We start from the raw sequence: 22,656 nt of genomic DNA, 5'->3' as shown, positions 1-22,656 counted from the left end.
CAACAAAAGCTATTGGGAGGCAGATGAAACAAGATTGCCCGGGAGTTGACAATTGTTGAAACTGCACGGTGAGTTCGTGGGAGCTCATTACACTACTCTGTCTACTTGGGGCATATGAAAATTCGTAAGAATCCACTTTTTAAAATAAGGACAGGGGAGAATAGCAGTCCCTTCCTCATCCAGTGACTGTGAAAACCAGCCAAGATATGACAGTAACAGCTGTGGCTGCACTGTAACACGGACCGGGCGCTCCTGGGGCGCCCGCGCCCAGCCGAGCGCCTGGCAAGCTCCTTCCTACTCCCGTGCGTCTGTAGGCCAATGGCAGCGAGCGCCTACAAGTATGGGAATCCCGGGCCTCGCCGCAAACTCCTCCCCTTTCTCCCCGCCCTCCGCGGAAGAGCTGGGCTGCGGCCCAGCAGGTGTGGGGTTAAGGGAGCCCGATCCGGGCCCCAGGAGCTGCAGCGGCGGCATCGGCAGCAACTGCACCAGCAGCGGTGGTGGCAGGCCTGGCCCCGGGCCAGCTGGCCGGGAGCCCCAGGAGGAGAGGGGGCGGAGGAAGGGGAGGAAGAGGGTAAGGAGGAGGAGGAGAGGAGCAGTCAGCAGGCCCGAGGAGGCAGGACTTCCTGGTGTGGGGGTTGTCAACAGCCCAGAGAGAGAAAGACAGACAGAACCGAGAGGAGCTGAGGAGCGGAGAGGGACCCAGCGGGGCCACCACGCGGGAGGAGACTTGGGAGACCCGCTCGGCCCGACCACCGAGGCGGCTCCACCTGGAGGAGCGGGGGGCTGAGCCGCCCCCTCTCGCATCGCTCCGGAGACCCTTGGGGCTTCAGAGGCCGCGCCTGGGCTCCACCAAGGAGGCGGGGGTTCCTTCTTCTCCGGAGGGCAAACTTTCCACGGAGATGCCTTGCGGGGCGAGGTGCGGCCCCCGACGAGGACCAGCCAACCTCTGATCGCCACCTGCGCCTCCCGCGCTGCCGGGGCCGGGAGGCCCCAGGGAAAGGACAGCCCGACATCTTAGGCAGCCGGGACCCCCGGCCCCGCTCGGTGGCCGAGGCCGAGAGGTAGGGCGCGGGGCGGGGCGGGGCGCTGGGCTGGAGGGGCAGGGCCTGCCCCAGGGATGGGGGAGCTGGGGTGCCGTGCCTCGAGGCCCAACAGAGGCCTCCTGGTGGCCGGGCCAGGCTGAGGAACAGCTTCACCCCTGTTCCCCCAGGCCCCGGAGCCCTTGCCCTTGGGACGACTCGGTCCGAGAGTTTGAATCCCAGGCGAGAAGTGCCCAACTTTGGGTCTGAGCTGCGTCTTCCTGCTCTGTGTGCGCGCTCCTCTCGGTCCCCTATGCTCCGGTCTCTGTCGTCTCTGCCTGTCTCTTTGTCTCTGGGTCTCTGGCAGTTTCCCCTTCCTCCCCCATTCTGCTCCCCAGAGAGGAAGCCCCGGAGGTGGCCTGCCCACTGCTTTCTCTCTCACACACTCTCTCTCTCTCTTTTTCCAGTTTGCAAACTCAGCTCTGGAGTTCGGCAGCGACAGCAGCAGGAAAAACCTGCCCCTGCCTCCCCCTCCCGCCGCCACCCCTCCCCTGTTCTCCCTTCACCAGCCAGGCACCCCCAGTTCCTGCAAGGCCCTCCCGCCATGTCGGACCCAGATGTCCCCAGGGGCCCTGATGTCCCCGCCATGTGGCCCCCCTGTTCCAGGGGCGCCTGAGCCCCTTCGAAGAGCCACCACCGCCCCCCCTGCCCACCTCGGCCCAGTCCTGAGCCCCAGGGACCATGAGTGGGGGCAAGAAGAAGAGTAGTTTCCAGATCACCAGCGTCACCACGGACTACGAGGGCCCTGGGAGCCCTGGGGATCCAGATTCCCCTGCCCCGCCGGCCCCCACTGGGCCCCCGCCCCGCGTGCCCAATGGGGAGCCCAACCCCGAGCCAGGGGGCAAGGGCACCCCCCGGAATGGCTCCCCGCCGCCTGGGGCCCCCGCCTCCCGTTTCCGGGTGGTGAAGCTGCCCCAGGGCCTGGGAGAGCCTTATCGCCGAGGCCGTTGGACGTGTGTGGATGTTTACGAGAGAGACCTGGAGCCCCCTAGTTTTGGCCGGCTCCTGGAGGGAATTCGAGGGGCCTCAGGGGGTGCTGGGGGCAGATCTTTGGATTCCAGGTTGGAGCTGGCCAGCTTGGGCCTGAGCGCCCCTACCCCACAGCCAAGCCTGTCTCAGGGCCTCGCCTCCTGGCTCCGGCCACCTCCCACCTCCCCTGGACCTCAGGCCCGGTCCTTCACTGGGGGGCTGGGCCAGCTGGCGGTGCCCGGCAAGGCCAAGGTGGAGACACCCCCCATGTCAGCCTCCCCACCCCAGCAGCGCCCCCCAGAGCCTGGGACCGGGGATAGCGCAGGCCCATCCCGGGCCGCCACGCCCCTGCCCTCCCTGAGGGTGGAAGTGGAGGCTGGGGGCTCAGCAGCGGTGACCCCTCCACTGTCCCGAACAAAGGATGGAGCCCTGCAGCTGAGGATGGAGTTGGTTGCTCCGGAGGAGATGGGGCAGGTAAGAGCTGGGTTCCAGAGTCGGGGAGACACCTGAGGGCTGGTGCTTGCCCATCTCAGCCTTGGCCTGATCTCCAGCCTGGGCCTCTCTGCCACCACCTCCATATGGCCTTCTCCTCACTTCGTTGGCATCTGTCTGTCAGATCAGGTAGCCTCTCATTTTTCTTCCTGCCACTCTTGGAAGTCCATTCCTCCTCCTCTCACGCCTTTGCTCTCGCAGGCTCCTTCTTCCCCATATTCTGCACCTTCTTTCTTTCTCTTTGGCCTGTCATTTGTTGCCTTTGGCCCAAGTCTCCATCTCCAGATAGCCTAGTCCCATCTCTCCATCACGGAGATGTGGCCTCCTCACTCTGGTCTTCACCTTCTGTCTTGGTCTCACCCCTTCTGGCTTCAGGCGTTGAGGGTGGAGGCCCTGGGCAGGGCTGGGTGGGTGGGCCTCTGGGAGAGGAGCTGCCAAGGTTGGCGGGGAGGGGTAAGAAGTAGGCATTCCACTCTAAGTCTCTCCTTTGCAGCCCCATTCCGAAGGTGGGGGTCTTCCTTTCCCCACTACTCACCCATCCCAGCCCCGTCTCCAGCTTCGTCTGAAGCCAAATTTTCCCGAGGACCTGAGGAATTGGGTGAGGGGCTCATTACAAGGCTGTGGGGCTTGCCGGTTTGTCCTTTCCGCCCCCTGTTGTCCGGCTCAGTTCCCTGAATCTGGGTCTCTCCAGGGTCACTAACTAGGGGTGGCCACCATGGAGTGGGAGAGAGGTGGGAAGCAGTCGAGAAAGAGTTAAATCCTTTGCTCACTCTGCTTCCTGTCTCCAAAAGAGGAACAAGTCTGGGCTGGGGGGCAGGATGCCTGGGTCCCTGGGGTGGGGGGTGGGCAGCCAGGAATGTGAGGGTTGGATATGATGTCTGGCCCAAAGGAGAAAGTAACACCTTGGACTGCGGGGAGGAACGTCAGGGAGTGTGAGGATGAGAGCTTTTCCCCTTCCTGGCCTTGGGCACAGACCACAGTATAAAAATAGCCTGAGGCTGGGTGTCTGGGCCCTGTCAGGACCGGTCAGGACCGGCTCCCCCCACCCCTTCTGGCCGCAAACTCGCGTCTCTCGTGCTCCCCCCATCCCTACTTTTCTTGAGTTTTTCTCGAGCTCTTTCATTCAGTTCCTACCCCAGGGGAGAAGACGCTGTTTCCTTTACTGGTCCCTGTCCCCACAGTCTTGCAAAGCAAGCCTCCTTTCCCCCAGCCTCCGTCTGTCCTTCAGCCCTGCCTGAGTTTCCCTGAGGCCCGCTGACCCTGCCCCTCTCCCCTCAGTGCCCCCAGCCCCTTTCCTTCCCCCATGTCCTGACCCCTTCCTGTGTGCCTGCATCTGTACTGCTGCTTTCCTGCCCAGAAGTCTGTCTCCCTTTTATGCTCCCCCTTGCCTCTTCTCCCTCCGGAGAGAGGCTGGGAGAGGGCCAGGAGCACCACCTGGGCCCCCTTCCTCTGCTCTGTCCCTCTGACCACCTTGGACTCTCAGTTCTTGGCTTTTCCAAGAAGCTCGGGCCTCCTGGGGCCTCACAGAGGCGTCTTGTTCCTGTGGCCCCCGCCCTTTGCATCCACCCCCAGCGCCTGTTGGACTGTGTGGGTCCACACCCAGGCTCCGCCTCCCCCCATCTCCACAACTGCTCCCCCCCACCCCACCAAGGACTGAGCAAGCGCAGGAGCAGAACTTTTCACCTGAGTCGGAGAAGTTTGAGATGAGAGGCTAGAATGAGGGGGGCGGGAGGGGTGGAGGACCAGTTTCTGAGGAGTCATTCATTCTACAAATAGCTATTGAACAAACTAAGCTCTGCCCTCTGGAGCTTGCCTTCTAGCAGCGAAGAGGCAAAAATACTTTAATTTCAGATAATATTAGGTGTTATAAAAAATAGAACAGTTCAGTGGAATCCACAAGTTGAATGATGGGGAAATGCCTCTCTGAGGAAGTGACATTTGAGTTGCTTTAAGAAATCAAGTGACAGAAGGCAGACACTCTCTGACTAGCGGTCCTGGTTCAGCTGGTGGAAGGTGCTGGAGTGCAGACCAGAGCCCCTCTCTGATACCCCATGAGCCACTGTTTTCCGTGCTTCTAGTACCTGCCCAGTGCCTTCCCCAGAGCTGGAGGAGAAAGGGGCTGCAGGGGCGGGACTCCTGGGTCCTCGAAAGTGAGAGGGTGCGTGGGGAGAGGTGGGGAGGGAGGAAGACTGCTGGGCAAGTTGTAAGGTTCCTTTCTCTCGCTCGACGCTCTGCCTTCAGGTGCCCCCACTTGACTCTCGCCCCGGCTCCCCGGCCCTCTACTTCTTCCCCGATGCCAGTCTGGTACACAAGTCTCCAGACCCCTTTGGAGCAGCGGCAGCCCAGAGCCTCAGCCTGGCCCGTTCCATGTTGGCCATCAGTGGCCACCTGGACAGCGATGACGACAGGTAGGTGGGCTCCGGCTCCCCTCTGCCCCCAGCATCTGGGATAGCCACATGAAACTGCCTGATGTCCTTCCCCCAAGTTGAACTTGAAGGGGACCTCTTAAACAGAGAAACTTGGCCTGGGCATAACCACCGGGCATAGTTGATTTGGGACCCATTCCCTCTCTGTGGAGAGAGCTGGGTGGGACTCCCTGGCTTAGGATTGTCAAATCATAGACTTTTTTTAGGGTTTGAAGGGAGTCATTGTTGTCAAATTCCAGAGCTCTTGCAGATTTAGCGATCATCTGGCCAACTCTAAGAACTTACTGGCAAATGTGCTGGAGACGAGAATAGGGAGTCAGTCTCCTCCCAGTTCCCATCTCCCTCTCCCTACCGAGGGAAATGGGACCCCTGCCTTCAGCAGTAACATCCTTACGGTCTCTGCTGACTACTTGAGGATGGTAGGACCGCTAGTAACAAGAAAGCGTATGCCTGGGGCTCTGTTCTCTGCACCAGATCCACTACCGGGGCTAAGCGCCCCCTCCAACCCCCGCCAGGCCAGAGCCGGGGAGAGGATGGCTGTGGGGCACAGCAGCTGCTCGGCTGGGCTGGGCCCTTCTGGGGAGAATGTCCCGTTGACTTTGGGGCACGGTGGGCAGAACTTCCTGTTTCGAGGGCCAGGTCTCAACAAAGGAATGTCAGCACGCTGAAAAGGGAGGAACGAAATCTTGAGTCAAACAGCCAGGCTGCTGCCTTCTGGCAGCACACTGATAGGAACCCAGAAAGGCTGGGGAACCGCCACTTTTATTTTGGAGGGAGGAGTGGGACTTCCTGTTTGAGGCCCTGGGGGAGGGACTTCCTGTTTGGAAGGAACTAAGGGGCGGGGCTTAGCCTTGAGTGAGTGGGTGTTGGGGGACCTGTTCCAGAGGGGAGTCCTGCCTCTCCTCACATGCCCCCCCCCCCCGACCCCGCGCCCCGAATCGAGGACCGAGTCCCACCAAAGAAAAGGGCCTGAGGCCTTGGGGAGGGCGGAAGCCGGAGAGGAAAGAGAAGGGGTGGCCGGGAGCCATGGGATGGAAGGTGAGGGGTGTGGTGGGGGCGCGTGGAGAATGAGGGGCACAGCTGGGCTAGGCAGGGCCCCCAGCCCTCAGCAATGTGTGAAGTGTGAGGTTGGCCCGGGCCAGGAGAGTCACCTGCCCCCATTGCTGCTATTCTGCTTCCTACCCTCTACCCCTCCCACTTGGGAGGTTGCCTGGCACCAGGGCTCCCTGTCCCTCCCCCACCCCTGTTGATTTCGGAGTCCAGCCTCCTGCTTTCTCTGTTTTAGAGAGTTTTGCCTCCAGAAGCCTCCTCAGCTCTATTCTTTTGGCTTGTCCCCTCCCTCCCTCCCTCTGTCCCACCCCCTCACACTCCCCAGTCTGACCGGTCCAGCTCCCAGGCTCCACTTTACCCTGTTCCACGCCAAGCCTCTGGGGCTCAGGCCCAGCCCAGCCCCTTGTGCCCCACCCTGCTGGGCCAGCGAGTTTGGGTTGGTCACCCCCTTGGCCCCCTGGAATGGGGTGTGTAGCCCCCACCTCACCTCTCTGGTGTGCCTGGAGCTTAGAGGAGTTCAGGGTCCTGGTGGCATAGGACCTCCTCCTTGAGAGTGAAAGTGGGCTGGGGTTTTAAGTACCTGGATCCCAGATGGGGAGTTGAGGATGGCCAACCAATCTTAGAATCTGAGGTGGGGGAACAGAAGGTGCCTGGTGAATTCAGACTGTTTGTGTGCTCCTAGGTTGCAAGAACCTTCGTGCCCCCAATGGGGCCTTGCATTTGGGAGATACTTAAATAAGTGGATGGATGGATGGATAGATGAGTGGAGGGATGGAGAGGTGAGTGGATAGGTGGATGGTGGGTGGATAGATAGATGAGTGGATGGATGGAGAGATGAGTGGATACGTGGGTAGTGGGTGGATGGCTGGCATTGGGGATTCAGGCATTATACAGAATGAATTCCAGAAACTCGGGAAAGAAAAAGTACCTTTATCCAATGCCTGCTTTGGGTCAGATGCTGCCTCTTATGTCACATAATCCTAAAAGCAGCCCTGTGCTCCTCTCAGATGAAGAAACTGAGGTTCAGAGGAGGAAGGTTTTAGAAACTGCATAAGATCGTTAGAAACTGCGTAAGATCATCCAGCCAGTAAGTGGCAGGACCGCAGTCGGAGTCTGGGTCTGACTCCAGAGCCACACTCTCTCCACTCTCCTACTGGGATGCCTGTATCCCAAGAGAAGAGGAGGAGGCAACCATCTCTAGGATGCCCTTTCTCTGTAGGACAGACAGAGGCAGGGACAGCTCTCCCAATCTGGGCAAGGAGCCATCCTCCCCGCTCCCTGGCCCAGCCCCGCCCCAAATGCCCCACAGATCCGGGAGGGAGTGTAGACAGGGCAGCCGGATGCCATTTGGTTGGCTTCAGGCCCAGCCCCTGGGAGCTTCTCAAAACACCGTAAGGGAGCAGGGCTGGCCCTTGTCCCCGGGATCAGAACCTCCCCACCTCTCCCAGATGTCCTGCTTCTTCATCTGATCTTCGTTTTGAGGCTGTTGCATTTGACTTTCAAAAAGGAGGACCAGCCTGTACAGCTGGACTGGCGCTGCAGGACTCTTGGGTCAGTTGTGCATATTGTGCACTGCACGACTCCAGGGGGTGCCACTCACATTTGAAGTCACTGTCGACCCATGAGGTCATGACAGTTTTCCAGAAGATGGCAATAAGTGCCTTGAAGAAGGGAGCGTTTTATTCTGATTCACACCAAGTGGCCTTTGGGGCTGGTGGTGAGGGCTGATCTCTTGCAGCCAACCCAAATCTTCCTGCCCTTGACCCAGGAATTCCAGCCCAGCTCGAATTCCAGCCCAGCTCCCGCCCACCACCCCTCACTCAGGGATTCTCAAAGGGAGTGCTCGGGCTGCCAGAGTCCTGGTCCCTTGAAGTGTTAATGTTAGAATGTGACCATGTGACCGTGGAAAGTGCTGTCAAAAACTCCCCAGCACTAAACAAACAGGAGATAATCATCTGTCAGCCAACAAATGTTTATTGTTGTATTATTCCTTTATTTCTGGCAAGAATGAACAACTTCCTTGGCATCTTTACCATCTTTACTTGGAGTGTCTGCCAAGCCAGGCCAGTGTTCCTATTCCTGTGACTCTGCCCCTCTCTGGTCTCTGTGTGTCTGTGTGTACTGGGCTGGGGGTGGGGGGCAGTTCAGTGGTGGCCCAGTTTCCGCCTAGGTGTCTCGGATTGAAATAGCTTGAAAACTGCTTTGACTCTCCAGCTGGCTGGCCCACCCTCCAAGGGCTCTTAAACCTGTCCTCTTCCTCCCAACCCCATGAGTCCCACGTGTTCTTCCCCTACCCCACCCTGTCCTGCTGTCTCAGGCCCGGTCACCCCTTTGGTTACTCCACCTGTTGGTGCCTTCTGCACCCAGAGCTTGGACGGGAAATGGAAAATTCCCAGCTCCCTTGTGCTCCCTTCCTGGCTGCAGGGCCTCATCCAAGGGTCACCTTGAATTGAGTGCTAATTCCCCCCACAGGGAAGCCAGTTGGAACTGACAAGCAGGAGAGAGGGCCTGACAAGGGAGCACAAGGGCGCGGGATGCAGCTTGTTGGGGCCAGCTACTCTTAGAGGGGTGGAGGGGGGACTGGAGGTTAGGATTGGTGATCCTGCAGCACAGCGGGGCATGGGTGGAGGGCTGGCCCTGGGCTGAGGCGGCCGAGGCAGAAGCTGGACAGGGCTGGGTCATGAGCCATGGGGTGAGGCAGGATCCTGGGGCCTGAGTGGTGGGGAGACAGAGCCTTGGTGGACAGGGCAGGGTGCAAAGGCCTGTGCAGGCCCTGGGCCACGGAGAGACATGCTTGGAGAGCTAGGATCTGGGACCCAGAGCCTGTCCCTGGGGACTGTGAGCCAGGCCTGAGTCGACCTCTGGTGGCCACTTAACAAACTGCACCCAGACCTGCTCTTCCCTCCCTGTCATCTGCAGCCCAGATGGAAGACCCTGCTCCTATTCCCACTGTCCCACCTCCAGCCTCACCTTCCCTCTTGTCCTCAAGCCCTCACTCCCTCCAAGACCCCAGACCCAGGTCCCAGGGTCATAGGCTGTACTTATCTTTCAGGGCTCTGGGCTCTGTTCCCGTTGCCATGGTAACCTTTCCCATTCCTCCTCACCTCACTGTGGGAGGTGGGGGACCCTCTGGGCAGGCCCCAAGGGTCACCCATGATGTGGGCTTTGTGTTTCGGGGGTGCTGACAGTCCAAGGAAGACCACCAGCACATCAGAAATACCCCTTACCCCATCACCACTGCTCCCTCTCTTATCTCCCAGCTGAGAGGAGCTGAGGCCTGGAGGGAGGCCTGTGTGAGTCCAGAGGGGGCAGGATGGGGTCAGAGGTGGGGAGAGGCCCCCCAGGGCCAGGTTCTCCCTTACCCTTCACCCCTCCCCACCCAGGTCTCCGGCCCCACAGCTCCTCCCCCGACCCAGCCCACCAGCTGACTTCCCTCAGCCGGCCCCCTCCCCTCCACTCTGGGATTGGTGCCAGGGTGAGAAGGGGACACTGGCACTGACCGTGTCTGGGAATTCCTGCCCACCATGCAGCCATTGGGAGGGGGTCCCCGTGTCCCTGAGGAACCAATAGCAGCCAAGCTTTGCCCTGGGGGGCGGTGTATATCTTTCAGGCCAGCACCCCCTAGGCACTGTCTCCTCTCTGCCTGCCTGGCACCAGACAGACTCCGCTCTGCCCGGGGGGCTCTGAGCCCCCCAGGCAGTCCTTCTGATACAGCCCTCTCCCTTTGAGGGGGCCTGAAGACCCTTTCCCCTTGGGATGGCCCAGCTGGGGGTCTCTGTCAAGTCCCTGGTGTCATCATATGAGACCCGAGTGGTAGGGATGGCTCCAGGGCCTCCCCGGAAAAGAGGCTGTGTCTCCTCTCCGTGCTCCCCTAGGGGAGCATCCCCCATCCGAGGGGCATCTGGACCCCCACCTCACCGGGGTCTGGGGGGGCCTGGACAGCGGCCCTCACCCCGCCGGGGGATGGACAAAACCCTCCTCTCCTTGATTCTCTACTGCCACAGGTACAGGCAGGGTGTGGGCGGGAGGCTGCAGCGAGTGGGGCTTGTGGAGGAGGCCGGAGCCTGCTCTGAGGAGGACCTGGAAGGCAGCCGGCCGGGGTGTCCAGACACTGGCTTGGCACCTGCTCCTCCTCCTCACCTCTCATCTCCCTGTGTCTCTCCAGTGGCTCCGGAAGCCTGGGTGGCATTGACAACAAGATCGAACAAGCCATGGTAAGAGAAGCCATCTTGATCCCAAGAGGTCCTGGCTCCGGTGCTGGTGCCCAGTCCCTTGCCTCCCACAGCCACCCACTGCTCCACTCCTGCTGTCCTTGTTACTAGTCCCGGCTCCTCAAGCCCGCTCCCAGCTGGGTTCCCTTGCTTCCTCCGCCCCCTCCTGTCTCCACCTGAACCCTTCCCTTGGTCCCTGGCCTGGCTTCTGGCCCCCATATCTGTCTTCAAGCCCTGACCTTGCCTCTGTCCGGTGTCCTTGCCCCCACCCTCACCCCTCCCCTGCTTTGCTTCTTCCCCAGTCGTCCGTCATCATCTGGGAGCAGGGGGCTCTCTCACACCCAGCCCCTCAAGGCACTGGGCAGGGGATGCGGTTGGGGTGGCCTGGGACCCCTGACGCTTTGCCTGTCCCTGGGCCCCCAGGACTTGGTGAAGTCCCACCTCATGTTTGCGGTCCGAGAGGAGGTGGAGGTGCTGAAGGAGCAGATCCGGGACCTGGCCGAGCGGAATGCCGCACTGGAGCAGGAGAATGGACTGCTGCGTGCCCTGGCCAGCCCCGAGCAGCTGGCGCAGCTGCCCTCCTCGGGGGTCCCGCGGCTTGGGCCCCCGGCGCCTAATGGGCCCTCCGTCTGAGCCTCCCTTCCCTCACAATGTGCCTTTGGGGGCTGCCACAGCTGCCAGGCCTTGTGCCAGCCGCTGCCCCCTTCCTATGCAGCTTTAATGCCCCCTGATTCCGGGATGGGAGTTGAAGGCTCAGAATTGGCCTGTCCCCCACCCTTCCTCTGTCTCCCCATAGTGCCAGGGACTGGGCTCGGGCATCCCCTGGCCATGAGGAGGAGGGAGGGCTTCAGGATGGGGTGTCGGATGGAGCCCCCTCCTTCCTTCCTGGGTGTCAGTGGTCTGGGACCCCCAGCAGCACATGGCTTGGGGGAGTTGGAGGCTCCTGGCAGACACCCCATCCCCATTTGTTCCCTCTAAGTGCTCCTTCTCCTAGTCCAGGCAAGGGAGTATGGACAGTATCTGGAAGTTCTGGGATTCAGGTTGTTATTAAAATAATAATTATAATTAAAAAATCCGAAGAAACTTGAATTTGGAGGTTGGCATCTCATTGCTTGTGTCTAGACGGGGGTGGGCCTGCACCGGCCATTTCCACTTGTAGGAGAAAGACCCAGGCTATGGGCTTCCCGGGAGATCTTGTTCAGACTGGGGAGATCTAATGTGGCCCAGATGGAGTGGTTCAAAGAGATGCGGGAGAAGAGAGCCAGCGGCCTGGGTCCTGGGAAGGGGCAGGCGAGGCAAGGCAGAGGGAGTGGAGGGAGGGGGGCGTCGGCCCACGTGCTGGCTGGGGGACAGGGAAACAATGAGGCCTTTGGTGATTGTGCAGGATCCACCCCCAGCTTCCCAGCGTGTCCCCTCTGCGGGCTGGATCCGGGTGGCTGCTTGGGGGCGGGGCAGGGGGCCCTGAATGGGCCCCTTGTCTCTGTGCTGGGTGTGGGCCAGGCTCCCCAGGCACACAGTGCCCTCGCCAGGCCTGGCCGGCCTCAGTGGCTTCCACCCACAGCTGGCTGAAGACAGGGCCCTGTGGGTGAGCAGGCCCCTCCCTAACAGCCTTGGCTGGGCTCCTGGCCCAGGCGGAAGAGGCAGGTAAGGAGAAGGACCCCATCTAGTGGGAAAGGGGAGAGCAGCAGCCTCTGCCTCAGGAAGACCCTGGCCCCGGACTAAGGGGGACCTGTGGAGAGCTGGACCCTGGGGGCCAACCTGGATTGGACTCCCCGCCCTATAGCTCCCTAGATTTATGACCTTGGGCAGGTGCTTTGGTTTTTCTGAATCTCAGTTTCCTCGTGGGTAAAATGGCACAGCAGTAATACCTACCCAAAGGGCTGCTGTGAGGATTGCATGACGTCATACATGGGAAATGTGCAGCAAGTCCCAGGCGGTCCATAAATGTTAGTTTCCCTTCCCTGCATCTGGGGGAAGGACACCAGAGGGCACAGGCATTGGCTCTGGGGGTCCTGCAAGGGCCTCGGGGGTTGGGGTCGGGGCCAGGAAGACTCACAATGGGCTAGAACTCTCCCTCCCTCTGGGTTCTCATCCACTTTGACTCCTCTCCCTGTCCCAGGGAGGGGAGGAAAGGCCTAGGATGAGTCGCCGGGGCAGGCCTTTCCCCTGGATCCCCTATTTCTTTCTTCACTGCTGCACTTGAAACTCTGGAGAGACCCTTTAGGTGGTGGCCACTGGCCTGCAGCCTGTCCCCCCAGCTCCACCCCTTACTGTACCAAATACGGGTTCTGCCCCATACTTTGGGGCTTGACTATCAGGACAAATGACTGTGGTCAAGAGGTTCTTGCGATGGATTTGGCGAAAGATTACTTGCTGGGTAAGCGTCAGAGACTGCCCTCTCCTCACGAGACACTGGGTGGGAGGTGCTGGTCAATGACCTCCAGGTCATAGAAACCCCCCTCACCTGGTCTTCCCCCCCTCCTGGCCTCCTGTGGCCAAACAGGACAGGGAGGGAGGAGGCCGGGAGACTCACTGTCCCGTCCCCTCTGTGCCTTCCCTTCTACTGACTTGTCTCTGCTCCACCGCTCTCATCTGTCTCTCCTTTCCCTGTGTTGGTTCTTAGGTTTTCTTCTGGAAATACAAAGCTAAGACAGCCATCTTGGCACATCCTGACTGCAAGAAAAGTACGCTGAAGGTGGAGAAGACTTCCAAGGTGGTTGAGACTTTCAAGTTGGTTGAGCCCTGCAAAGAGGCGGGCGTCTTCAAGACACATGAGTGCCCCATGGTGGCCGATCCCTGCGTGTTGCCTAAGACAACAGAAGGGGCTGAGGTGAAGGTGGGCCGCAGCCGCCGATCCCTACTGCAGCTTCCCCAGACGGCCGTCAAGTCTGTCTCCACGCTCATGGTCTCGGCCCTGCAGTCCGGCTGGCAAATGTGCAGCTGGAAGGTCAGCACCATGTCCCCCTTGTCCCCAACTGCCTCCCACCCTCCCCAATCCCACAGGACCCATTCCTCCCTCCACTCAGTTGTTCACCATTTATTTCCTGTGCCTCTTCCAAGGGCCAGGCCCTGAGGCAGGCACCGATCTACCCCGACTAAGGGGGCTACAGACAAGATAGTGATTGTCGGTTCAGTATCATAGGGCTGTGACACGGGAGGTACAGGGGTCTGTGGGAGCCCGGGGGAGAGGCACCTCATCCAGACCTGGGGAGTCAAGGAAGGACTTCCTAACAGAAGAGAGGGTGGAGCTGAGACCTGAAGGGTTTAGCCTGACTTGGGTAGCCGGGATGTAGGGGGAGGTGGAGGGAGTGGGAAGAGCGTGCCAGGAAGCCAGAACAGGTGTGTGGAGGGCTGGCCCAAGGTGTAGGCGTCGGAGTAGAGTGGTCCTGGAGCTGAGAGCCAGCTCGTATGAGGCAGGGTGGGTAGCCAATTGTGGAGGTTGGATTTGATGTTAAGAGCAATGGGAGCCCTCGCAGACGTTAGAGCGGAGGAGTGACACCATCAGATTTGGATTTAGAAAGCTCCCTTGCACTTAGATGATGCTGCGGGAATGTGAGATGGTGCAGCCACTCTGGAAAACAGTTTGCTAGTTTCTTATAAAACAAACTGTGCAATTACTGCACGACCCAGGAATCGTACTCTTGGGCATTTATCTCGGATAAGTGAAATTTTATGTTTATACAAAAATCTTTTATGTGAATGTTTGTAGCAGCTTTATTCAGACTAACTGAAACCACCCCAAATGTCTTTTGATGGGTGATTGGTTAAACTGTGGTATATCCACACCATGGAATACTTCTTAGCCATAAAAAGAAACAAACTATTGATACAGGCAGCAACTTGGATGGATCTCAAGGGAATTATGCTGAGTGAAGACAACCAATCCCAAAAGGTTATATTCTGTAGTATTCCATTTATATCACATTCCATTCTCGAAATAACACAATTATGGAAATGGACACCCGATTAATGGTTTAGTGGTTGCCCGGACCTGTGGGGGGAGGGGAGTTGGTTCTAAAAGGGCAACATGAAGAATCCCTCTGATGATGGAAATCTCCTGTATCTTGACCATGGTAGTTGGATACATGAACCTACATGTATGATACAAAATTGGGTAGAATTCAACCCCCACACACAAAGGATTGCAAGTAAAACTGGGCAGTACGATCAGCGGATTGTATCAATGTCAATATTCTGACTATGATATTTTACTAGAGTTTTGCAAGACTTTACTATTGGGGGAAACTGAGGAAAGAGTACATCAGGAACTCTATTATTTTTCACAACTGCATGAGAATCTACAATGATCTCAAAGTCGAAATTTTAATTGAAAAAAAGGGAAATGTCTAGATCACTATCAAATCAACTTATTTTGGCCTCGACCAAAGTATTACTGCATTAAAATAATTTTTACAAGTTCACCTGGCTGCCATGTGGACGGGGGCCAGAGGGGACAAGAGGAGAGGCAGGAAGATTCATTGGCAGGGTGACAGTCCAGGCTGAGAGAGAAGGATGTTCTGGACCGAGGGGGAGGCATCGGGTAGAAGAAGTTAACAGATTGGAGCACTATTTAAGAGGTAGAATTGTCATCCTAGATGGTTGATTGGCTGCTGATGAGGAGAGAGGAGAGACTGAAGTCAGAGCAGGCTGGAGCCATTCATTGAGAGGGGAATGAAGGAGCAAGAGCAGACTTAGGGGAGAAAGGGACAAGTTTAGGGCGTTGGGACAAGATGAGTTAAGATGTCAGCAGGAGGTAGTGGGATATACAGGCCTGGAGGTCAGGAGAGAGCCCTGGGCTGGAGACAGAGGTTGGAGTGTCATTCTGTCCTTTTTCATTTGAACACATTCTCCATGAAACCCTAGTGGGGACTCAGAGGTGGGTCAGACAGGGACCATCCCTGTCTTCCAGGAGCTTGCCTTCTAGCATTGAAAACAGACAAGTCCACAGAACAAATAGTGTGTGTGACAGGGCAAACACAGAGTGGAGACAGCCCGGGAAGGCTTCCTGGAGGAGGCAGTGCTTGAGCTGAGGCCTGTTGGAGGAGGTGGAATTAGACAAACCTTTGCTGTTTATCTGCAGGTGGCTATTTACATGTGTACACCTTCTGTCTCTTTCACAGTCATCTGTGAGTTCTACGTCAGTTACTTCCCAAATAAGAACCAAGTCCCCTTTGGAGTCACCGGAGGCTGAGATGCTGCGGGAAGTGTACCTGGTGCTGTGGGCCATTCGGAAAGAACTGCAGCAGCTGGCCAGCAGGCAGGAGAAGCGGAGAAGGCGGCGCTATGTCCAGGCCCGCTCTCACCTCCAACCTGACCCAGTTGTGGGTCTGAGACAGGATGCCCGGAGTCCCCTCTAGGGGGGAACCCCACATCCTCAGAACGCCCCCACCTCACTCTCAGGTAGAGGTGATAGGAGGGGTTAGGGCAGCAGGCTAGGAGTTGTGGGTGAGGAGAAGTTTTCATCCTGTCACCTCTTAACGGGAGCCCAAGACCAGGCCTGGGGTCCCACTTGCTCCCCTTCATTCCGTCTTCAATTTGTGAAAAATTATCAAAATGTTGAGAAACAAATATCAATATTTCTGAGTAGATGTGGAGTGTATTTGTGGATGGCCAGAGGCAATGAGGGGAACTTGGGTGGGACAGGGAGGGGCACCATGCTGCTGGCCCAAATATGAGAGGGAGTAACTTGTGGGCCTGATTGGGGGGCCGGGGGGCGTCCGCAGGTCCTGGCCCTGGGCCCGCACAAACTTCTAAGAGTGGAAATGCCTTTGGCAGCTCTGCCAGGCCAGTGGTATAGATAGCAACCGCCCCTCTTGATTGGAGCCGGGTCCTGAGCCGGCGCCCTCCCTCCCTCGCAATTCTACAAGGCTGTGGCAGAGATGACAGACTTGTCCAAGGCCCTGCAAGAAACCAGACGTCCCTGGAAACCACCGCCTCCAGCGGCCAGCCAGCTCTCCTGCTTCTCTTGCGCTCTTGGGCTCGGCCCTGGCGAGGGTCAGAGGGTCTGAAGACGCGCGTGGTGACAGTGGGACACGCATCTGTTGGGAAGGCACTCAGGCCCTGGTGGCCACGTTCCTGGGCCGAGAGAGGCGGAAAACTACACCTCCCAGCGTTCCCGGCGGCGACACGGGGACCGCGGGGAGGGGGCGGCGTGGGAGGGTGGGATAACGGGTCGGGGTGGGGGCACCGGGGGAGGCCGGGGGCGAGGCGGAGGCCACCGGGGCAGGTTGTCCGCCTGGCGCCGTGGGACAAAACGGCCCGGCGGGAGGCCGTGGCGATTTGGAGGGAGATTGGGGGGCGGGAGGCGACGAGGGGGGACACGGTGGAGCCACAAGTGCCCTCTCTGGCTTAGCCCACCCTCTTGCCAGGCCACGCGAAGGCGCAGAGGTGGCTCCGCAAGGAAAAGCAGAGAGATTTACAAGACAGCAAAATTCGGGGATTTCAGGGTTCACGGCTTAAGGGGTGTCGGCAGGGCCGGAGCCTAGGGGGCAGCAGAGGCCCCGGGGACGGGAGCGCGGCCGCTGTGCGGCTGGATCTTGCTCCAGAGAGGTTAGTTTCGAGTAGCAGGCGGTGGGCGGGAGCAAAGCTAGCGGATAGTGAGGAGCGGCAGGGAGGGTTTGCTGGAAGTCCAGATTCACTAGAAAAGTCAGCAACCCCCCTCCCCCAACCTCCTTGCAGCTTTGGGAGAGCTGGGCCCAATTGCTGGGAATTCGGGCGGCCCTTCCCAAAAGTCCGGAGCACCAGCCGGCCGCCCCGCCCTCCAGCTCTGCTACCCTGAGCGTATTAGCTGTCCACCAAGTCTCAACGTTTACAGAGACAGTAATATCACCCGCCGCTCAAAAAGCACCTACTTGTGACTATTTTTATGTCTCGTTCTAAGTAATTCTCACAATAGCTTTATGATGAAGTATTTTGCCTTCCATTTTTTAGAGGAGAAAATTGAGACAGAAAAGTCATGTTTAAGGTCGTGCAGCTTTTATTCAGCCAACGGATGGGTCTGGCTTGCACAAAACATGTTACACACATGTTACATGTATACACACATGTTACAGAGCACATGTTCAATGCATGAATGAAGCAGCTTTGCTGGGAATCAGTCCTGAGTCACAGCTGAAGCCTGTTTTGGGGGGGGGGGGGGCGGCTTCGAAACAGACTGATACACAGTGGCTCATTTCTGGGGCTTTCAATCACCAACTATTCACCACTTCTCCATTATGTGCCAGGAAGTGTTCTGAGGCTGAACAGGCCTTGCAGGGTCTGTGTCCTAGGAAGCCTGGAGGTTTAATGGGTCCCAGGACTTTGGAGGAGTACCTCACTGCCTAAGATCAAGGATCAGCCCCTCCAAGTCCTTAAAGAGGGGCTCCTCATCCTACTGGGGACCTAAGGTTTCAGTGAGAGGAGGGTAGGGTTGGGTGAAGCCTGGGCGCCCCGAGGTCACTGGTAAATAGCCTTGCAAGTAGCTACAGGCCCGGGAGCCGATCTGGGCTTGAGGCTGTGGGCTTGTGGGAAGGAATACTGCTCTCATTTTTCTTTGGCTTCCTCAGCATCTCAGGAGTGGGAGTAGGGTAAGGAAGAAGGTGAGTTCAGCCAGCAGCCAAGGGAGCTGCTGGCACCTCCCCCTCCTCTCCCTCCCCAGACATGATGGAGTCCTGTCTGGGCTTGGCCTTGTGGGGATAGGGAGACGTGGGAGAGAAAGAGGTGGGGTGGAAGGGGAAGGGCCATAGAACTTGCTTTTCCTGGATGTCTCAGCGCACCCAGGCCGCCTCCTTCCCCCCCATCCTAAGTAACCTAGCCCAGAGCCCTGGAGGAGGCCTGTGGTGGGACCTGAGGAGGAACTTCCCAACTGGGAGGAAAGCATATGGGATCTCCCACGGTGGACATTTGGCAGGGGGCGAGGGGTGTGGATTCTTACCCACCCCAGCCCTCTCCTGGCAGAGAGTGGTGGGGGACAGAGTGAATTAGAGAGCAGGGCCCTGGGAGTGTGGGGAGCAAAACGAGAGCGCTGGGCCCAGATGCTCTTGCTCTCTGCCCAGTCCTGCCCCACCTCCCCGCCTCCCCCCCCCATCGGATTTCCTGATAACGTCAAATCTTTTCTTCTGCTTTTTCCCTGGGATCCCCCTACTGTCTATGTATCACACAGCAAAACATGGCACTTCCCTGCTTAAGCCTTCTAATGGCTTTCCATCATCCTTGGAAAAAACCCAAACTATTCTCTTTGTCTAGAATGCGTTTCTCTCAGGTCTTGGCATGGTGGGCTCCTTGCCAGTCTGGATTCTGTACAAATGTTGCTACATCTTCATGGACTCTTTCCCTCACCACCCAACCTAGAGATCAAGAGAGACCCACTGTCACGGTGGTCTTCTGTCTCTCGCCATGCTTTATTTTTTCATAGTAGTTAGTATCTGAAATGATCACATTTATTTGTTTACCGGTAGGCTTGGGAGGCAGCAGTGAAACGCAGTAGTTAAGAGCAGGGGAAGTGGTTTACTCTAACACTTCCTGGATGTGTAACCTTGGGTAGGATGGCTAACTTGTCTGAGCCTCGGTTTCCTCATCTGTAAGATGGGGGCAGCGGTACTACCCTTATCAAGGGTTGTCACGAACAGGGAGGTGCTGCCCTCAATAAAGGTCCTTAAAAAGGACTCCATAAATGTTAGCTGCTGTTATTTTGATAATGGTTATGATTTACGTTTTCTGATTACTGTCCCCGTGGCCTAAAACGGTGCTGAAGGAACCAGAAAGTAAACCTTCACCTCGTGTGTAGGAAGCACACTCGGAATAGCTGTCTTGGGAAGGGAACGCCATTTTGAAAGTGACAAAGACTGCCACGTGCAGTGAGTAGCAGGAAGAGCACTTGACAGAGAGTCAAGAGACCTTGGTCTGGGTCTCAATATTGCCACCACTTTGCTGCAGGCCTTGGGTGAGTCATGTTCCTTTACTGGGCCTCAGGCTCTTCAGATAAAATGATGGCTTGAACCAACTCATTGCTCTGCCCTCTGCCAGCTTCCAGGGCTTCTGGTCGGATCCTGCACTGCCTATATCCACTGCATCCTCTTCAGGGGCTGGGGACACACGGTGCCTCCAACCTCCCTCAGCTCTGCTTCCAAACAGTCCAAAGCTGCCACAGAAAGAGTTGACCCGGGGAAAACATTCTTGGTTTAAGCCTTCGAACCCAGAGACAAAGTCCCAGCCCTGGATCTTCTTTCTGCTCAGGTCCCTCCCTCCCCTACAGCCTCACCCACTTTAGTATTTGAGCCCTGGGGGAGGAGAGCCAGCCCTGGCTGAGTCCCACCGTGGGCTGGGCACAGGCATGAAGGCCTTGGCCTGAGAGTTCTTCTCAGACCTGCAGACAGGGCGTGCGTACAGCTGGATGTACACAGATGCACGTGCCTGTATGTCCTTGTGGATCTCTGTAGCTATATTTTAACTTGCTCCCGTTTGCCTCTCAGGAGTGGCAGGACTGAGATTAATTAGAGGAAAAGATGGCAGGATTTCAGGGCTGGCATTCTCTACCCTCTACCTGAGGGGAGAAGTCACCTGTCAAATGAGATGTTGCTGGGCTGGCTTCCTTTGTCTGCACTCCCCCTTTACCCCACCCCCAACCCGCCCAAGATATGTACATAGTACCTAGGACTTGGGGGCGCAGGGAGACTGGCGGGGAGCACCTGTGGGGCTCAGAGGGCTAGAGCTTTTCCAAAGGGCCAGAAGGATGGCAGGCCTGGGAGCAGGCATTTCTGGTGGTGGCCTCATGCTGAGTCCTTTGTGCCCTGGGTCATTACTGCCAGATTTGCCAGCACTGTCCGCCCTTTGCTGGAGCTGCCTGTCTCCTCCTTGGGTCAGTCTGGGAGACTGGGCAGACAGCAGGTAAGAGCTCCGAGGGGGAGACGGACTAAGGGAGGGGATCTCCTCTTCCCATCACAGTCTTCTTTGTTTCAAAAGCTGAGCCCACCTACCCCACACCTGTCTACCCAGCTCACCTGGGATGCTGCGTCTGTCTCCCCGCTAAAGCTGAGGCCTGGCCTTCTGCCTGTCTCCCTTTCCCTCAGTAGGGGCAGGTTTTGGAAGGCAGGGCTTGGTCTTTTGTGTTGAAGGAGGAGTCTATGCACTGTGCAGCAAGGTGTGGCATCGGATGGGCTTGCCTGAGCTGGGCAGAGGAGGCCATAAGAAGGCTGGTCTCTGGGGTACAGGGGGGTCTGTACCCCCTGTCTCTGGCTTTCTCTCTCCTCCTGTAAGTTTAAGGCCCAGTTTTTCCTTTCTGTTTTATATACTCTGACGATTTTTCTACTGGGTTGTGGGTTTTTTGTAGAGACCCACAGAGTTTAAGAGTTTAATATAGAGTTTAAGAGCTTGCACTCTGGAGCCAGACTGTTGGGTTTTGTGTCTCAGCTCTACCACTTCCTAGCTATGTGGCCTTGGGCAAGTTGCTTAACCTCTCTGTGCCTCAGTCGCCTCACCTATAAAATGGAGATGATGTAGGAATGTTGTGAGGATTTAATGAATTAATGCATGGAAAAAACTTAGAACTGTACTCGCCACATATTATGTGCTGTATACATGTTTGTTTTTGTTATTATTTCTTATTGATGTCTAGAAGCTCTTTATATATTAAGGACATTAGCCCTGTATCCTTGAAATGAGTTGCAAATATAACACAGTCCTCTGTTTTTTCTTTTTATGTTTTATTTTGACATAAGGTGGATTCACATCCAGTTGTCAGAAATAATACAGAGTTCCTGTATACCCTTTATCCAGTTTCCCCCAAGGGTAACATCTTGCATAACTGTAGTACAATATCACCACGAGGAAACTGATCTTAATGCAATCCATTGACCTTATTCAGATTTCACCTGTTTTACATGTATTTATTTGCGTGTGTGTATTAAGTTCCATGCAATTTTATGACATGTAGATTTGTTTGACCACCACCACAGTCAAGATACGGAACAGTCCCATCACAGGGCTATCTCATGCTACCCTTTTATATAGCCTTAATCACCTCTTTCCCACTCCCCTCCCTAACCTCTGGCAACTACTAACCTGTTCCCCCTCTCTATAATTTTGTCATTTCAAGAATATTATATAAATGGAATCATACAGCATATAGCCTTTTGGGATTGGCTTTTTTTCTTGCAACATAATTTCCTTGAGATTCATCCCAGTTGTTGTATGTATCAATAGCATGTGCCTTTTCATTACTGAGTAGTATTCCACAGTATGGATGTACCAGAGTTTGTTTAACCAGTCAGTCATCAAAGGACATTTGAGTTTTTCTGTTCGGGGGCTCTTACAAATAAAGCTTCTATGAAGATTGTGTACAGATTTTTGTGTGAACGGAAGGTTTCTTTTCATGCACAAGAGTGCAACTGCCAGGTCATATGGAAAGTGCATGTTTAGTTTTGTAAGAAGCTGCCATACTCTCTTCCAGAGCGGCTCTGCCATTTTACACTCCCACCAGCAGTGTCCGAGTGATCCAGTTACTCTATGTCCTCACCGGCATTCGTGGTTCTCACTCTTCTTATTTTAGTCATTCCGATGGGTATGTAGTGATAACTCATTGTGGTTTCAATTTGCATTTCCCTAATGCTTAACGCCGTCGAACATCTTTTCCTGTATGTTCAGATAATCGCCATTCGTATATCCTCTTTAGCGAAATGTCTGTTTGTGTGTTTTGCCCATTTTCTGATTGGATTGTCTGTTGCTGTTTTTAACTTCTGAGTTTTGAGAGTTTTAAAAAATATATATTCTAGATGTATGTAAGTACTTTGTTGGATATGACACTTACAAATACATTCTCCGGGTCTGTAGGTCTCATTTCATCCTCTCTGCAGAGCCCTTCACAGAGTAAAAATTTTAAATTTTTGATGAGGTCTGATTTATCAAATTTTCCTTTTATGGACTGTGCCCTTGGTGTCGAGTTTAAGAACTCCTCCCCTAGGCCTGGGTCCTGAAGATTTTTCTCCTGTTTTTTTTTCTGTATTTTATAGTTTTACTTTTTACATTTAAGTCTGCGATCCATTTTGAGTTAATTTTTGTACAAGGTGTGAGGTTTAGGGCAAAACTCATTTTTTTCCTTATGGACGTCCAATCGCTCCAGCACCATGTGTTGAAAAGGCCATCTTTTCTCCACTGAATTCCTTTTGCACCTTTGTCCAAAATCAGTTAGGCATATTTGTATGGGTCCGTGGGTCTAATCCTGGGTTCTCTCTTCTGTCCCATTGATCCACTTGTCTGTCCTTGCCAGCACCTCACTGTCTTGATGACTATAGTGAGCCCTAACATTGGGTAGAGTGATTCCTCTCACTTTATTCTACTTTTAAAAAATTGTTGTAGCTGTTATATATATTTTTTCAAATATACAATATAGTATTATTACTTGTAGTCACCATACCGTACATTACATCCCCAGGACTTATTTATTTTTTAACTGGA

The 22,656-nt window shown here is 56.0% G+C and overlaps 2 protein-coding genes and 1 non-coding gene across 6 annotated transcripts; all 3 read left to right on the top strand.

Annotated features, from left to right (window-relative positions):
- The first annotated feature begins 370 nt into the window (after positions 1 to 370).
- On the top strand, positions 371 to 11,316 carry TSC22D4 (TSC22 domain family member 4). Of its 4 annotated transcripts, none has more exons than XM_005598625.4 (6): positions 392 to 1,061; positions 1,487 to 2,522; positions 3,034 to 3,138; positions 4,782 to 4,948; positions 10,182 to 10,230; positions 10,651 to 11,316. In XM_005598625.4, the coding sequence occupies exons 2-6, from the start codon at positions 1,761 to 1,763 to the stop codon at positions 10,858 to 10,860; spliced, it is 1,293 nt and encodes a 430-aa protein (XP_005598682.1). In that variant the 5' UTR covers positions 392 to 1,061; positions 1,487 to 1,760; the 3' UTR covers positions 10,861 to 11,316. The 4 variants fall into 4 exon arrangements, with proteins under 4 accessions (XP_001505106.1, XP_005598682.1, XP_070086860.1 ...); XM_014729877.3 differs by lacking the exon at positions 392 to 1,061 and adding an exon at positions 1,094 to 1,309; XM_001505056.6 differs by lacking the exon at positions 3,034 to 3,138 and having other exon boundaries at positions 371 to 1,061.
- A 577-nt stretch (positions 11,317 to 11,893) lies between these two features.
- Positions 11,894 to 15,813, top strand: SPACDR (sperm acrosome developmental regulator). Its single transcript, XM_001498790.5, has 3 exons — positions 11,894 to 12,604; positions 12,851 to 13,174; positions 15,348 to 15,813. The coding sequence occupies exons 1-3, from the start codon at positions 12,551 to 12,553 to the stop codon at positions 15,582 to 15,584; spliced, it is 615 nt and encodes a 204-aa protein (XP_001498840.2). The 5' UTR covers positions 11,894 to 12,550; the 3' UTR covers positions 15,585 to 15,813.
- Positions 15,814 to 16,149: 336 nt separating this feature from the next.
- On the top strand, positions 16,150 to 16,282 carry MIR9127 (microRNA mir-9127). The gene is given in 1 exon segment (NR_128159.1): positions 16,150 to 16,282. It is a non-coding gene; the product is annotated as a microRNA mir-9127 (primary transcript).
- The last annotated feature ends 6,374 nt before the right edge of the window (positions 16,283 to 22,656 follow it).

The sequence above is a fragment of the Equus caballus genome, chromosome 13, assembly GCF_041296265.1.
Source record: "Equus caballus isolate H_3958 breed thoroughbred chromosome 13, TB-T2T, whole genome shotgun sequence".
NCBI lineage: Eukaryota > Metazoa > Chordata > Mammalia > Perissodactyla > Equidae > Equus > Equus caballus.
Note: the sequence above shows the minus strand (reverse complement) of the source record. Positions and strands in the feature narration are given on the sequence as shown.

Excerpts from the sequence above, each read along its gene's own strand:
- SPACDR (XM_001498790.5), top strand. The coding sequence starts at position 12,551 with ATGACTGTGGTCAAGAGGTTCTTGCGATGGATTTGGCGAAAGATTACT. Across the intron at positions 12,605-12,850 it reads GGCGAAAGATTACTTGCTGG|GTTTTCTTCTGGAAATACAA; the intron begins GTAAGCGTCAGA and ends GTTGGTTCTTAG. Across the intron at positions 13,175-15,347 it reads GGCAAATGTGCAGCTGGAAG|TCATCTGTGAGTTCTACGTC; the intron begins GTCAGCACCATG and ends TCTCTTTCACAG.
- TSC22D4 (XM_005598625.4), top strand. The coding sequence starts at position 1,761 with ATGAGTGGGGGCAAGAAGAAGAGTAGTTTCCAGATCACCAGCGTCACC. Across the intron at positions 4,949-10,181 it reads CTGGACAGCGATGACGACAG|TGGCTCCGGAAGCCTGGGTG; the intron begins GTAGGTGGGCTC and ends GTGTCTCTCCAG. Across the intron at positions 10,231-10,650 it reads ACAAGATCGAACAAGCCATG|GACTTGGTGAAGTCCCACCT; the intron begins GTAAGAGAAGCC and ends CTGGGCCCCCAG.